The sequence below is a fragment of the Triturus cristatus genome, chromosome 2_1 (assembly GCF_964204655.1).
Source record: "Triturus cristatus chromosome 2_1, aTriCri1.1, whole genome shotgun sequence".
Taxonomy (NCBI): Eukaryota; Metazoa; Chordata; class Amphibia; order Caudata; family Salamandridae; genus Triturus; species Triturus cristatus.
Genome location: NC_140581.1, coordinates 121,010,697 through 121,025,392, shown reverse-complemented (window position 1 = coordinate 121,025,392; position 14,696 = coordinate 121,010,697). Strand labels below are relative to the sequence as shown.

Below are 14,696 nucleotides of genomic sequence, written 5' to 3'. Positions count from 1 at the left end.
GCATCCTCAGAATCCAGCATGCATTTCTGACCACCGCCGAGATCTGGGATAGATTTGTGTTAATGAGAACCCCTAGGTTTTTTGCCACTTTGGCCAGGGATAGTAAATCGGAGAATGCACTAAAATCCATGGGTGATGTATGGGAACAACCACACAATATCCATGGAACGCCTCTTTGGGGCAGAGCAATGAAACACAACTATTTGCACTGCATTGCATTACTCCAGATTTATCAAGTCACTCACGGCTTGATAAATTGCACTTAGTAGTTGCATCGCACCTGCACCCCATTGTGTGGTGCAACTGCAACACAACTACTTGATAAATATATCAAGAAACTAACATTACAGTTTTAGTGTAATAAATGTTACTTCATCAATTCCACCTCACCAGTCCCACCAACACACCACCTAACACCCTCTCTTTTCTTGCTTGTAAATAAATTCTCACCCCTAAATCATTGTATCACCAAAAAGTTAGATACAAGCTTTCAGTAAGGAATACTTCCTTTTCAGCTTCTAAGTTTCATCTCTCAAGGCTATTCCTATCATCGTTCAGCACGGGGGGCCTGGTTTAGAACTAGGCTAGAGTGGAGATTCCTATAATTTGTGGAGGAAATACTACATCTGGAAGAGAGTCCAAAATGCTAAATTATCTTCTTATCCATATAGTGTAGCAAGGAATCACCCACTGATTTGTTCGTATGTATGTATGTATGTGTGTATGTATGTATGTGTGTATGTATGTATGCATATGGTATTTCTAAAGTGAAAACTTATCCAAGAGGTTCAGAATTCAAAATTTCCTACAGGAATTGGATGATTCTTCGGCACCACTGCATCTAAATCAGACCATGAGGAAGAGCATGTACTGTTATTTATTAAGTACTATTAAGTTTGCTTACCGGACGGTGGTAAAGGGGATACACTGTGGCAAATGAAAAGGAGGTCCAAGAATCTTGTGTTCACCCATAGGATCATACGGAGGAATTCCCCTAAAACACATACAAAACCCTGGTTAGATGCTAAAATATCTTGCTATGGAAATCAACACTGGGCTTTTTGTTATTGTAACAGACAAAGGTGTCCTCAATTAATTTATTTCTTTAGACTGTACATACACGTTTTACTTTTCATTTTAGACATGGTTAGAACACTAGCCATAAAAAGTGCATATATATCTAGATAATCCAAGTTGCTGCACGGAAAGTCACATGCTTAACATGCACACACAGTCCCTCATTCACATCATGGGACAGTCACAAATTGCAATGGGCATTTTGGCCATTGCAGTGGTCAATCAGGCTGAACACCTCCAAGGCCCCTGTATTCAGAAAGAGGATGTGTCAGTTGTTGGGCACACAGTGCAAAACTCAAGGGGAATGGATATGTTTTTACTGCTCAGCCCAGCAACCCTGAAATAGCTACATTTCGGGCTTGTGCCTGAAGCTGGGTTATAGGTTCCATTCACCCATATGGTTTAAGGACACAGGCCTTCTGACATTACTTAGATGATGACTGACGCGCTGTCAGGTTCCACTGCGACTCCTTCAGATTTGAGCGATGCACAAAGGGTTCCACCTCCAGATGCCCCCGACTCTGGATAATGCCAACACAGAGTACTGAATGAATGAAATGAAATGAAATGAAAATTTGACTTATAAAGCGCTACAGTTGCCCTGAGGCGTCCAGGCGCTGGAACAGATGGGGCCCTCTTGAGGTTACTAGCTAGGCATTAAACAGCAGGGTTTTTAGCTGTTTACGAAAAGTGGTCGGGTTGGGGTTGTTTCTTAGCTGCAAAGGGAGTGAGTTCCAGAGTTTGGAAACGTTATACGAGAAGGAGCGTCCTCCTGCTCTAACTCTGCGAGTTCTGGGGATCTCGGCCAGGAATGCTGTAGAAGAGCGGAGGGATTTATTCGGCCTATAGGGAGAAATCAGGGGTCGATTGATGTCTGGGCCCGTTTCCCAGAAAGTCTGGTGGGCAATGCAGAGCGATTTGAATCTTACTCTGTCCCTGATAGGTAGCCAGTGCAAGGTCCTCAAGCTGGTTCTCACTGAGGTCCTCCGGGGGATGCCCAACAGTGCTCTGGCAGCACAGTTTTGGGTGCGTTGGAGCTTCTGTAGGGTGTAATCCGGGGCTCCCAGGTATAGGGCGTTATTGAAATCCAAGCGGGATTGGATAAGGCCCTGTATAATTATCTGTTTGGCCTCGAAGCAGAGGAGGGGAAGGACTTTCTTGATCACTCTAAGGAGGCCAAAGCAGGTGGCTGAGATCTTAGTGGCCTGTGTGTTAAAGCTCAGAGACTTGTCGAGCCAGACCCCTAAGCTTTTGATGTTATCTCTGGAGGGTGGAGCCACTCCCATGCTTGATGGCCAGCTCGGCTCTATGGAGACGGGGGAGGCTGTGCCCAGGATCATCAGCTCAGTTTTGTCGTCGTTCAACTTTAGGCAGGAGCTCATCATCCACTTCTTTACGTCCTCCAGACAAGCCGCTAGGTCTGGTGGTGCCTGGAGGCCGCTCTTCTCTGCCAGGGAGACCACCAGCTGGGTGTCGTCCGCATAGGAAATGATCTTTACACCGTGCGGACGGACAACCTCAGCCAGTGGCCTCATGTAAGCGTTGAAGAGCGTAGGGCTTAAGGAGGAGCCCTGGGGGACTCCACATCCCAAGGGACGAATGGATGAGCGAGATGTGCCATCGAAGACCTGAAAGGTTCTGTTGGACAAAAAAGAATTGAACCATGTCAGGGCATCTCCGGTCACTCCTAAGTTGGCAAGACGAGTTAGCAAGATCTTGTGATGCACCGTGTCAAATGCGGCACTTAGATCGAGGAGGACTAGGGCAATCAGGCGAGGGAAAGGAATTAGGGCGGGGACAGCGGGGATAAGGATACCTGCAACGAAAGAATGCACAAAGAAAAACAGCACAACAACACAGCTACTCTCATTAGGTCTCACTAAAACGCCCAACGAGTGTGTCTCTTCAAGCACTCCATTGAGCATTCAACAAAACAAAGTAAAGAGGCGTTTCCCCCTGACGGACACCATGTACCCTGTATAAAAAAGCAGTTTCTGACCATTCACACAATGCCTCCCTCTTCTGACCCCATTATAAACAGACCATGCATGCATTCCCTAGTTCCCTTCTTAAATCCAAAAGGTAGCAAGTTAGTCAAGATTTAGAGTACTGCCAGTACTACCACCGTACTAGAAGTGGTACCAGCCAAGTGTCACGAATGAAAGTAATAATACAACCCCAAGGTTCTATCCACAGCCTCTCGAAGCCTTGCCTTCCTACAGGCAATGTTAGAAGGGTCTCGCACAGGTCAGTGCTCCCCCTACTGGTACCTGACTGGCAGTCCGACTGCGAGAGCTCTTTTCACGGTAACGACCGTCAGGTCAGTCCTCCTAAATCAAGGGGCTTAGGGAGCTCCGGTTACTCGCAGCCGTGTGGAGCAAAACAAAGAGAAGTGCGGCGGCGCTTCCATCAGCGCCCCGCGGCGGTCTCCCTCATCTCGGGAACCGCGGAAGTTGCTTTGAAAGCCGTGCGATCTCGCGGCGGACTCCTCGAGGCAGCGGAGGATTCAAATACCGGGCAAGCGCGGTGGCGTTTATCTCAGCGCCCCGCAGCGATCTCCCTCCTAGCTGGAACCGCAGGAATCCTCCCTGGAACCAAGCGTCCTCTCTAAGCCTTGCGTCCTCCACAGCTTCCAATGCCGATAACAGTATAACGCTCGCCCGTTGGTTCGCGTTCCCGGGCTTTAAAACATTGCCCACGCCTTCCCGCAGCCGGGTGTTCTGGATATTGTAGTCGAACAAGTTACTTACCTTCGGTAACGATGTATCTGTAAGAAACATTAGTTAGTTAGATTCCTCACCTTAGAATATCCCCAGGCGTCAGACTGGATCCGGAAGATTTTTCGTCAGCAATACCCCTTGCGCGTCGCTAGGCGTCGTCTGCGGCTCCGCGTCCGTCGTCGGCGTCGTGCGCCGGAATGACGTCGTCGGAGTACTTAGACGCCGCCCTCGCGCGCTGACATCAGTTCTTGTACATAGCCTTCCGCGCCAGGAACGCAGAGCCATGCAAGATACCGACACTGGTGCCAAAAAATTCTAGGGCCCTGAAAGGGATAGCCTTAACCCTAGATGTCAGTTCGCAGAACGGGGAGGATGGGTGGGTCGGTGAGGAATCTAACTAACTAATGTTTCTTACAGATACATCGTTACCGAAGGTAAGTAACTTGTTCATCTGAAAGAAACACGTTAGTTAGATTCCTCACCTTAGAATAGATACCCAAGCAATACCATCCCCGGTGGTGGGTCTGCGAACCAAGATCACACCAGAAAGTCCTGGAGGACAGAACGGCCAAAGAAGCCATCCCTCCGGACTTGGCTGTCAAGGCAATAATGCCTGGCAAACGTGTGTAGCGAAGCCCACGTTGCCGCCTGACAGATGTCCTGCAAGGGGACACCCCGTCCCAAAGCAGTAGTAGCCGCCGTGGCCCGAGTAGAATGGGCGCGCAGCCCAACAGGAGGGTCCTTTTTTGCCAAGGAATAACAAATTTTGATGCACAAAACGACCCACCGAGAGATGGTCCGTTTGTGCACAGCTTTCCCCTTCTTAGCACCCACGTATCCAACGAAAAGTTGGTCGTCCACCCGGAACTGCTTTGTGCGGTCCAGATAAAAGGAGAGCGCACGTTTTGGGTCCAGACGGTGGAGCCTCTATTCCTCTTTGGAAGGATGCGGAGGCGGAAAGAAGGTGGGCAAGGTGACAGACTGCCCAAGATGAAAGGGGGTCACCACTTTCGGAAGAAAGGAGGGACGAGGCCGAAGGACAACCTTGTCCGGATGAACAGAGAGAAAAGGAGGCTTTGATGATAAAGCCTGGAGCTCACTCACCCATCTAGCCGAGGTGATGGCTACCAGAAAAGCAGTCTTAAGCGTCAGCAGACGAAGAGAACAATTATGAAGAGGCTCAAAGGGAGCGCACATTAGAAATGTGAGAACAAGATTCAAGTCCCACTGAGGCATTACAAAAGGGACAGGAGGGAACGTGTGAGAAAGAGGAGGACCTCAGAAAGAGGGGCGGAAAGGGGATCCACAGCCTTTGCTGTGCACTATGCCACAAATTTGTTCCACCGGCAGGCGTATACCGTCTTTGTGGAGGGACGCCTGGCTGCCAGAATGATATCACAGACTTCAGGAGGCAAGTCAAATGGCATCAACTGCCGCCGCTCAATCTCCACGCATGGAGGTGGAGGCTGGACAGGTTCGGGTGTACGACCGTCCCCTGCTGCTGCGACAGAAGATCCTCTGAGACAGAAGGTTCTGCGGCTGGTGGCTAGGCGGACGTGAGGAGGCACCCCTTCCTTGGCCACGAAAGGGGCGAAAGGCGGAAGATTGCGACCGCGGGGCCGAGAGGCCCAAGGACTTGGCCGTAGCCCGGGAGTCCTTAAAGCGATTCAGCGCACTGTCCGCTTTCTCACCAAAAAGGCGAGTGCCATCAAAGGGCATGTCCATGAGAGTGCTCTGGACATCTCCCGAAAAGGACGTGGACCGCAGCCAGGCGTGACGTCTAAGCGCCACCGTGGTAGAAATCGCCCTACCCAGCGAGTCCGTAGTGTCAAGCCCACATCTGATAGCATGTTGCGCTGCATCCCTCCCATCGGCCAGAGCCTGGGTAAGTCGTGTCTGGACCTCCTCCGGACACAGGGGCAGCACGTCCTCCACCGTATCCCACAGAGAGTGGGAATAACGGTCCAAAAGACAGGCGGTGTTCAAGGACCGCAGGCCCAAACTAAGGGAGGAGAACAGCTTTTTGCCAAACTGTTCCAGTCTCTTGGAATCCCGCAGGGCGGTGGCGCCTGGCGATGTTCCTGTCCACAGGAGGAACTGTGGAGGGCTTGGACCAGGTGCCCTGCAAAACGTCAATGAGGGCCTCATTGAATTGCAGCAGAGGCTCAGTGGAGCTTGCTGCAGACTGAAGCACCTCAGTGAGGACGTTAGTTCTCACAGCCACGGCAGGTAGCTCGAGCCCAAGGGCTGCGGCCGCCTTGCGCAGCACCACAGAGAAAGCAGCACCCTCCTCCAAAGCCACAGTCGGAGGAGAGATGAATCCAGTGTCTGGTGAGGTATCCAGACCACTGGCCTCCCCCAGTTCATCTGCCCAGTCCTGTGACAGTTGAGCCTGAACGGCCATAGGATCCTCGGACCCCTCCCATTCGCCCCCGTCATCCGATTCCTGGTAAACAGGAGGAAGGATCGGAGCCGGACGATAGACATAATGTGTCTCTAGCGGCGCCGTACGCGGCGTCCATCGACGCCGTAACGGCGCAGGGTCCGGAGCGGGGCTGACCTGGGCCACAACGCCGAGCGGAGCCGGCGTCGGAGGAGGAACCGGTGTCGACGCCGGCGGAGGAGGCGTGACGAGGCCGACCGGCGTCGGCGGGGACTCGGGGACGAGTCCCTCGGGCACTTGCGGCGTCGAGGCCGGAGCCGGCGACGGCGCAGGGGCCGGAGCCGCCGGCATGCAAGGTTGCCCAGTCAGGTCCGCGGGGCCCAAAGGCGCGCCAGCGGGCGTCGACGGCGGAGCCAGGTTCCTCATGGCCGAGAGGAAGGCACTGACTTCCGCCGGCGTCGCGTCAGTCCCAGGGACCGGCGGGTATGGGGACTTGCGCGGCGCCTGCGGCTCCGCTGGAGCCGCGGGGGTGGAACCACCCTGACCCTCGGCCGAGTCGCGCGACCGGCGAGGGGAGTCCGAAGAGCGGTGTCACCTCTTGGACTTCTTGGAGTGCTTCGACTTACCCGAAGATTCGGAGCCAGACGATCGATGATGACGTCGGCTGCGGCTCCGCGACCGATCCTTGGACCTCCTCCTGGACCGGGATCGAGAGGGGCGCGGAGCCGAGTGGCGAAGCTCGAGAAGCTTACGGGACCGCTCCCGTCTAGCCTTCGAGGTCAGGGCCTTGCAGTCCGAACACGACTCCGCGTCGTGGTCGAGGCCCAAACAGTAAAGGCACCGACGGTGATGATCCGTAACCGACATCAAGCGGTTGCAGTCAGCACAGGCTTTAAAACCAGGAATCCTACCGGCACCGGAGTCGAGACAAGATCAAAAGAGATCAAAAAACTTAGTCAAAAAAGACTAAAAGGGGTAGCTCTCCCGGATCTGCGCTTACTGGCGCGGAAAAAAGAAGAACTGACGTCAGCGCGCGAGGGCGGCGTCTAAGTACTCCGACGACGTCATTCCGGCGCACGACGCCGACGACGGACGCGGAGCCGCAGACGATGCCTAGCGACGCGCAAGGGGTATTGCTGACGAAAAATCTTCCGGATCCAGTCTGACGCCTGGGGATATTCTAAGGTGAGGAATCTAACTAACGTGTTTCTTTCAGATCCGGGTCCCGTTAGAGTCCCGGTAGGCGCCCATGCTCAGCGCCTGACACGCGCTGCCATGGAGGTCACCTTTGAAGTGATTGCGGGTGGAAGTCAGGAGTCCTTTCACACTCATGCCACCGTAACAGGTAACATTACCTCCATTTCCGCTAGAGTCAGGCATTGAGATATTGAAAAAGAGACACAGTCACCCAGTTTAGAAGCCTCACACTGTACTGGGGATTTTTGCATTCTCCAGAAAACCGCAGTCAGTGAACAATTGTAACACATGTCCCTTGCCAATTCAAATCCACAGTGCAGTCTCTTTAAGACCCAATAGCCAATAAGGAACAAAAGCTGCCTTAGTTATCTAAATTCTGACAAAACGTTTGCCAACCAATTGAAGCTCAAGAACATTTTCTGCCAGTAATTGAATAGTTCCTCCAGTTTGATTGTTAGCGTGTACCTGAGCTTAGCCTATGGCTGGCAGTAATTATGGGACAGGAGATGTGCTTTAAAGGACATTAGATTTCATTATGAAATAACTTTATAGAGAAATTCTAGACCGATGATGATCTCAGTGGCAGAGCACAAAGATTAAAACACCTATTGGCATAGCCAATAGGTCTCGCCTTTGGGACCTTATAAATGTTTAGCCATGCAACAGTTGCATAGCTAAATACTTATAAGGTCCCAAAAGCGAGACATATTGGCGGCCGCGAAAGTGAAAGTGATCGCGATCAAACATCAAAGCGGCCGCGAAAGTGAAAATAATCGCGGTAAAGCGTGGCGCGCGCGCCCACGCACATGCACTGTTGCTCTAGGCTGGCCTGGTAGCACTTTTTGGAGCTCTCTCAATAAGTCTCGCAAGACCAGCGCATGCGCTGGGTCAGGCGAGACCTAAAAATAGGACGCTGATTTGTATACAGAGTAATACACGTACTGTACCAAAGAAATGGCAAAAGCCCAGGCACAGGTAATATGTCGTATGTCACAGTTACAACAACTGATGGGTGTAATTTGGGACGATAATATGTGAATGAAGCTTACAATTGGCAAGTGCTGAGGAGTGCTGACCTTTTACCCGTCTGATTGTTTATAAATGCTGCGGAACTGCTAAAGCTGTCTCTAGCAAGTGCTACAACGTGAAAATAAAATAGTCAGAGTGCCCTGGTTTAGTAAGACCTATGAGCAATATTACCAGATTGCACAGGATATGACAACTTTTCAGACTCCCTTTTCCTGAAAGGGATGACAACTGATGTACAATTACATCAAAATATACATTAAAATGAAAAACTGGAAAAACTCTACAGTATTACTTTATTGTACTCAGAAGGTAGAAAGTATAGTAAATTTGTAACTAACAATAAGCAACAGTAGTGTTCCCCAATGTTAAATCTCAGGAAATAAAGTTTTTAACATTTCAAAATATATCACTTTTTATGAAAATTACAAACAAGGCATGGTTTGTCAGCATATATATATATATATTCACTGAAAAAACCATAGGTTTCACACATGTTATAGTTAGCGGAAATTTTACTGATAAAAAAGGAGTGAAATTCCCCCGTTATAGTTAGTGCAGGCAACTATAACTCACGCGACCGCAATCCTCTGCTGATGCTAATACTGTATTTAGACACTTATTTGCCCATGTCTTCTTCCATACATTTTTAGCTATACATATATTACAAATATTTTTTTTTCATAAAGACACATATGTCATCAGCAGAAGATTGCGGTCGCGTGAGTTATAGTTGCCTGCACTAACTATAACGGGGGAATTTCACTGGTTTTTTATCAGTAAAATTTCCGCTAACTATACCATGTGTGAAACCTATGTTTTTTTCAGTGAATTTGCAAGGTTTTTTAAATGCTAATTCCTAACTATAACGTGTGTGAAACCTATGGTTTTTTCAGTGAATTTGTACGTTTTTTTAAATGCTAAGTTACTTTACGCCATTCGTGGCGTGCGCGCCCACTTAACGCAGTTCGTTCCGTGCACGCACGGTGCGCTTCGCGCACCGTGCGCGCACAGTAAGCACGCGGTGCGCTTCGCGCACCGCGCGCCCACTTTACGCAGTTAGTGCCGTGCACGCACGGTGGGCACGCGGTGCGCTACGCGCACCGCGTGCCCACGTTACGCTAGATGGGCCATGTACGCACGATGCGCTTTGCGCACCGTGCGCACATGGAGGACATATGATGCACTTCGTTTTGAAAGGTAATATTTTAATTTTTCCTAATTTTTAAAAACTATGCACAAATGGTGCCCTTCGGGCACCATTTGCACACGGGGTGGAGAGAGTGTGGATAATTTTTTCTTTTATTATTTTTGTTTAAAAAATTATAGTTTATCATACCACAAAGAAGTCATGCACAATTGGTGCCCTGCGGCCACCAATTGCACACGGGGTGGGGATAGTGTGGATAGTTTTTTTTTTTTTTAAATTTTTAACCGTACGCGTACGGTAAGCGTAATCGGCAAAATTAGCGAAAAAATAAAAATTGCATTTTTGGCCTTGGGGGATCTTTGGGGACTCCCTCAACATGGCTATGTGTGTGGGAGCTGTCTAAACAGCCCCTTTACATTTTTTTGGGCTTTATTTTAAAACCTAACTCTCAGTGCGAGAGAGAAAATGGCGGCCGCCGCTTCCTGGTTTCGGCCGATTCGAATGTTTACTAAGATCTAAGAGCCAATCAGAATCGCGCTCGCGCACGCCACCGTACGCGTACGGTAAGCGTACCGTAAGCGCACCGTAAGCTGGCTCAGATATATATATTGATTTAAAGGCTATTTTCTCAGAATCTACTGAACAGATTTACACCAAACCTACAAAAGGCACTTCCTTGACCTGAGGACTACCTCTCTGCCAAATTTCTAGTAATTCCGTTCAGCCATTCGGGCTGTAGCCCTGTCTAAAGGTCCTATGGAAAAATGCATGGGAAAAACGCGTTTTGGGACCCCCCTTTTATCTCAGCCCCCGCTTGACGAATCCCCCCGAGACTTTCAGGGTAGGAGCGGAGCGTAGCGCCCCACCTATTTTGAAAAATTCGCGAGGATTCGTCGACCGGCGCCAAAGTTATTCAAAATAGAATGTTGAGGATTTCCTATGGAAACGTGGTCCTAACTATAACTACCTACTGGCGACCGCCAGTAGGTAATATCCACTGAAAAAAACATAGGTTTCAGGGGCTTTATAGTTAGCTTGACTTTTCACTCATACAAAACCATTGAAATTCCCCCGTTATAGTTAGTTCAGCTAACTATAACTCGCGCGCCCGCAATGCACTGCTGATGACGTCACATATTACATCACTCATGACATGGTCAGTGACATCACTGATGACATCTCAAATGACAACGTGTGAAAAGTCACGCTAACTATAACGCCCCTGAAACCTATGTTTTTTTCAGTGAATTTCTAAGGTTTTTTAAATGCTAATTCCTAACTATAACGTGCCTGAAACCTCTGTTTTTTTCAGTGAATATCAAAGGTTTTTTAAATGCTAATTTCTAACTATCCCTACAGAGATAGGACATGTGAAGAAAGAAGAAAAAACGCACAGAAAGAAAAAAAAGAAATGCAGAAAGAAGCAACAGAAGTCCTCAAAGATGAAGAAAAGTGCAGGACGAAGGATAATGTGCAGAAAGAACAAACAGAAGAGCAGAAAGAAGCCTTGTTGCAAAATCATCCTGTACCCTCAACTTTTTCAGACGGATACTGGTGGTTACTGGGTCTGACTAACCAGTCCTAGAGCCAGTGCTATGTTAAAAGACACTCAGAATACAGTGAAAACACCTACATACTCTAGGGAACACTATGCGTTGGGGTCCCCTGTGATTAGCATGACCTCCTCTGTAAGCCCCTAGTATATAATAGGGCAGGGGGATTAAAGCTACCTCTTAAAAAGCGCCACATGGCGTGTTTGCACATGTCACCTCAGACCCCGTCCCCTCCCTTCCCCACTTTGTAAACACGCCCTGTGGCCGTTTTAAGTTGGGAGATTAAGTCCCCTTGAATCCTGAGGGTCCCTAGGGTCCAACTAGCCCACTTGGTACCTCCAGTAAGCGCCACAGAGCTGCGTTGCAGAGAGGTGTAAAAAGTGGCACGGCCTGGACCACCTCTCTGCAATGCAGCTCAGTGGCACTTACTGGAAGCACCTGGTGGGTTAGTTAGCCCCCAGGGGCCCTCAGGATTGAAGGGAAATTATTTCCCCAACTTAAAACGCGCCATAGGGCGTGTTTGCACACGTCACCTCAGGCCCCGTCCCCTCCCTTCCCCACTGTGTAAACAAGCCCTGTGGCCGTTTTAAGTTGGGAGATTAAGTCCCCTTGAATCCCGAGGGTCCCTAGGGGCAAAATAGCAAAATTAGCGAAAAAATAAAAATTGCATTTTTGGCCTTGGGGGATCTTTGGGGACTCCCTCAACATGGCTATGTGTGTGGGAGCTGTCTAAACAGCCCCTTTACATTTTTTTGGGCTTTATTTTAAAACCTAACTCTCAGTGCGAGAGAGAAAATGGCGGCCGCCGCTTCCTGGTTTCGGCCGATTCGAATGTTTACTAAGATCTAAGAGCCAATCAGAATCGCGCTCGCGCACGCCACCGTACGCGTACGGTAAGCGTACCGTAAGCGCACCGTAAGCTGGCTCAGATATATATATTGATTTAAAGGCTATTTTCTCAGAATCTACTGAACAGATTTACACCAAACCTACAAAAGGCACTTCCTTGACCTGAGGACTACCTCTCTGCCAAATTTCTAGTAATTCCGTTCAGCCATTCGGGCTGTAGCCCTGTCTAAAGGTCCTATGGAAAAATGCATGGGAAAAACGCGTTTTGGGACCCCCCTTTTATCTCAGCCCCCGCTTGACGAATCCCCCCGAGACTTTCAGGGTAGGAGCGGAGCGTAGCGCCCCACCTATTTTGAAAAATTCGCGAGGATTCGTCGACCGGCGCCAAAGTTATTCAAAATAGAATGTTGAGGATTTCCTATGGAAACGTGGTCCTAACTATAACTACCTACTGGCGACCGCCAGTAGGTAATATCCACTGAAAAAAACATAGGTTTCAGGGGCTTTATAGTTAGCTTGACTTTTCACTCATACAAAACCATTGAAATTCCCCCGTTATAGTTAGTTCAGCTAACTATAACTCGCGCGCCCGCAATGCACTGCTGATGACGTCACATATTACATCACTCATGACATGGTCAGTGACATCACTGATGACATCTCAAATGACAACGTGTGAAAAGTCACGCTAACTATAACGCCCCTGAAACCTATGTTTTTTTCAGTGAATTTCTAAGGTTTTTTAAATGCTAATTCCTAACTATAACGTGCCTGAAACCTCTGTTTTTTTCAGTGAATATCAAAGGTTTTTTAAATGCTAATTTCTAACTATCCCTACAGAGATAGGACATGTGAAGAAAGAAGAAAAAACGCACAGAAAGAAAAAAAAGAAATGCAGAAAGAAGCAACAGAAGTCCTCAAAGATGAAGAAAAGTGCAGGACGAAGGATAATGTGCAGAAAGAACAAACAGAAGAGCAGAAAGAAGCCTTGTTGCAAAATCATCCTGTACCCTCAACTTTTTCAGACGGATACTGGTGGTTACTGGGTCTGACTAACCAGTCCTAGAGCCAGTGCTATGTTAAAAGACACTCAGAATACAGTGAAAACACCTACATACTCTAGGGAACACTATGCGTTGGGGTCCCCTGTGATTAGCATGACCTCCTCTGTAAGCCCCTAGTATATAATAGGGCAGGGGGATTAAAGCTACCTCTTAAAAAGCGCCACATGGCGTGTTTGCACATGTCACCTCAGACCCCGTCCCCTCCCTTCCCCACTTTGTAAACACGCCCTGTGGCCGTTTTAAGTTGGGAGATTAAGTCCCCTTGAATCCTGAGGGTCCCTAGGGTCCAACTAGCCCACTTGGTACCTCCAGTAAGCGCCACAGAGCTGCGTTGCAGAGAGGTGTAAAAAGTGGCACGGCCTGGACCACCTCTCTGCAATGCAGCTCAGTGGCACTTACTGGAAGCACCTGGTGGGTTAGTTAGCCCCCAGGGGCCCTCAGGATTGAAGGGAAATTATTTCCCCAACTTAAAACGCGCCATAGGGCGTGTTTGCACACGTCACCTCAGGCCCCGTCCCCTCCCTTCCCCACTGTGTAAACAAGCCCTGTGGCCGTTTTAAGTTGGGAGATTAAGTCCCCTTGAATCCCGAGGGTCCCTAGGGGCAAAATAGCCCACTAGGTACGTCCAGTAAACGCCATTGCAGAGAGGTGTAAAAAGGGGCACGGCCTGCACCACCTCTCTGCAACGCAGAGCAGTGGCACTTACTGGAAGCACCTGGTGGGCTAGATGGCACCCAGGGTCCCTCAGGATTGAAAGGGAATTATTTCCCCAACTTAAAACGCGTCACAGGGCGTGTTTGCACACGTCACCTCAGGCCCCGTCCCCTCCCTTCACCACTGTGTAAATGCGCCCTGTGGCCGTTCTAAGTTGAGAGATTAAGTCCCCTTGAATCCTAAGGGTCCCTAGGGTCAGACTAGCCCACTAGGTACCTCCAGTTAGTGTCACAGAGCTGCGTTGCAGAGAGGTGTAAAAAGGGGCGTGGCCTCAGAACACCTGTCTGCAACGCAGCTCCCTGGCGCATACTGGAGATACCTGTTGGGCTAGTTGGCCCTCAGGGACCCGCAGTGTTGAAGGGAAATTAATTCCCCAACTTACAACTGGCCAGAGGGCGCGTTTGCAGAGTGCTGCAAAGAGGGGGCGTGGCCTCCGATGCGATGTCGGTCTTTTATTTATTTTATTTTATTAAGAAGGGGGGCTGTGCGGCCCCCCTTCTTTTTCTAATTTATTGGCCCTGGGGACCCCATCCTCCGGGGCCTGCCCCCTAATTTTTTTTTTTTTTTTTTTTATTTGGAAGGGGGCCGTGTGCCCCCTCCCCCCCCTTCCCAAGGCCTTAATCGGCCCCAGGGAACCCAACCCCCGGGGCATGACCTTTTTTTTTTTTTATTCTTTAGGAGGGGGGCTGCATTGCCCCCTTCCTCAGGCCACTTATGGCCCCGGGGACCCCATCCCCCGGGGCCAGCCTTTGTTTTTTATTATTTAAAAAAATATATATTTATAGAAACACCTAGGACATGCTGGACATGATTTGCGTGATATTCATTAAAAGGCGACTATGCATACAATGAATCCACGTGGAATGTATTCACACTGCTAGTGAAGCTCTGACGTGTCTGACGCCCTACCGTGCCTAATCCAGGCGCCCCCGCCGGTGTGTACTCTCCAAGTAGACACCCTTG

At 49.4% G+C, this 14,696-nt stretch overlaps 1 protein-coding gene across 4 annotated transcripts in view; it reads right to left on the bottom strand.

Annotated features, from left to right (window-relative positions):
* LOC146863860 (uncharacterized) overlaps nt 1-14,696 on the bottom strand; it is a 661,357-nt gene that overhangs the window by 86,519 nt on the left and 560,142 nt on the right. For all 4 annotated transcript variants that reach the window (XR_014969566.1, XM_085628573.1, XM_085628574.1 and 1 more), the window contains one exon: nt 905-994. Coding sequence is in view for 3 of the 4 variants with exons in the window: in XM_085628573.1 (XP_085484699.1) it covers nt 905-994 (90 nt within the window). In the remaining variant the exon portion in view is untranslated. The remainder of the gene's footprint in view (nt 1-904; nt 995-14,696) is intronic.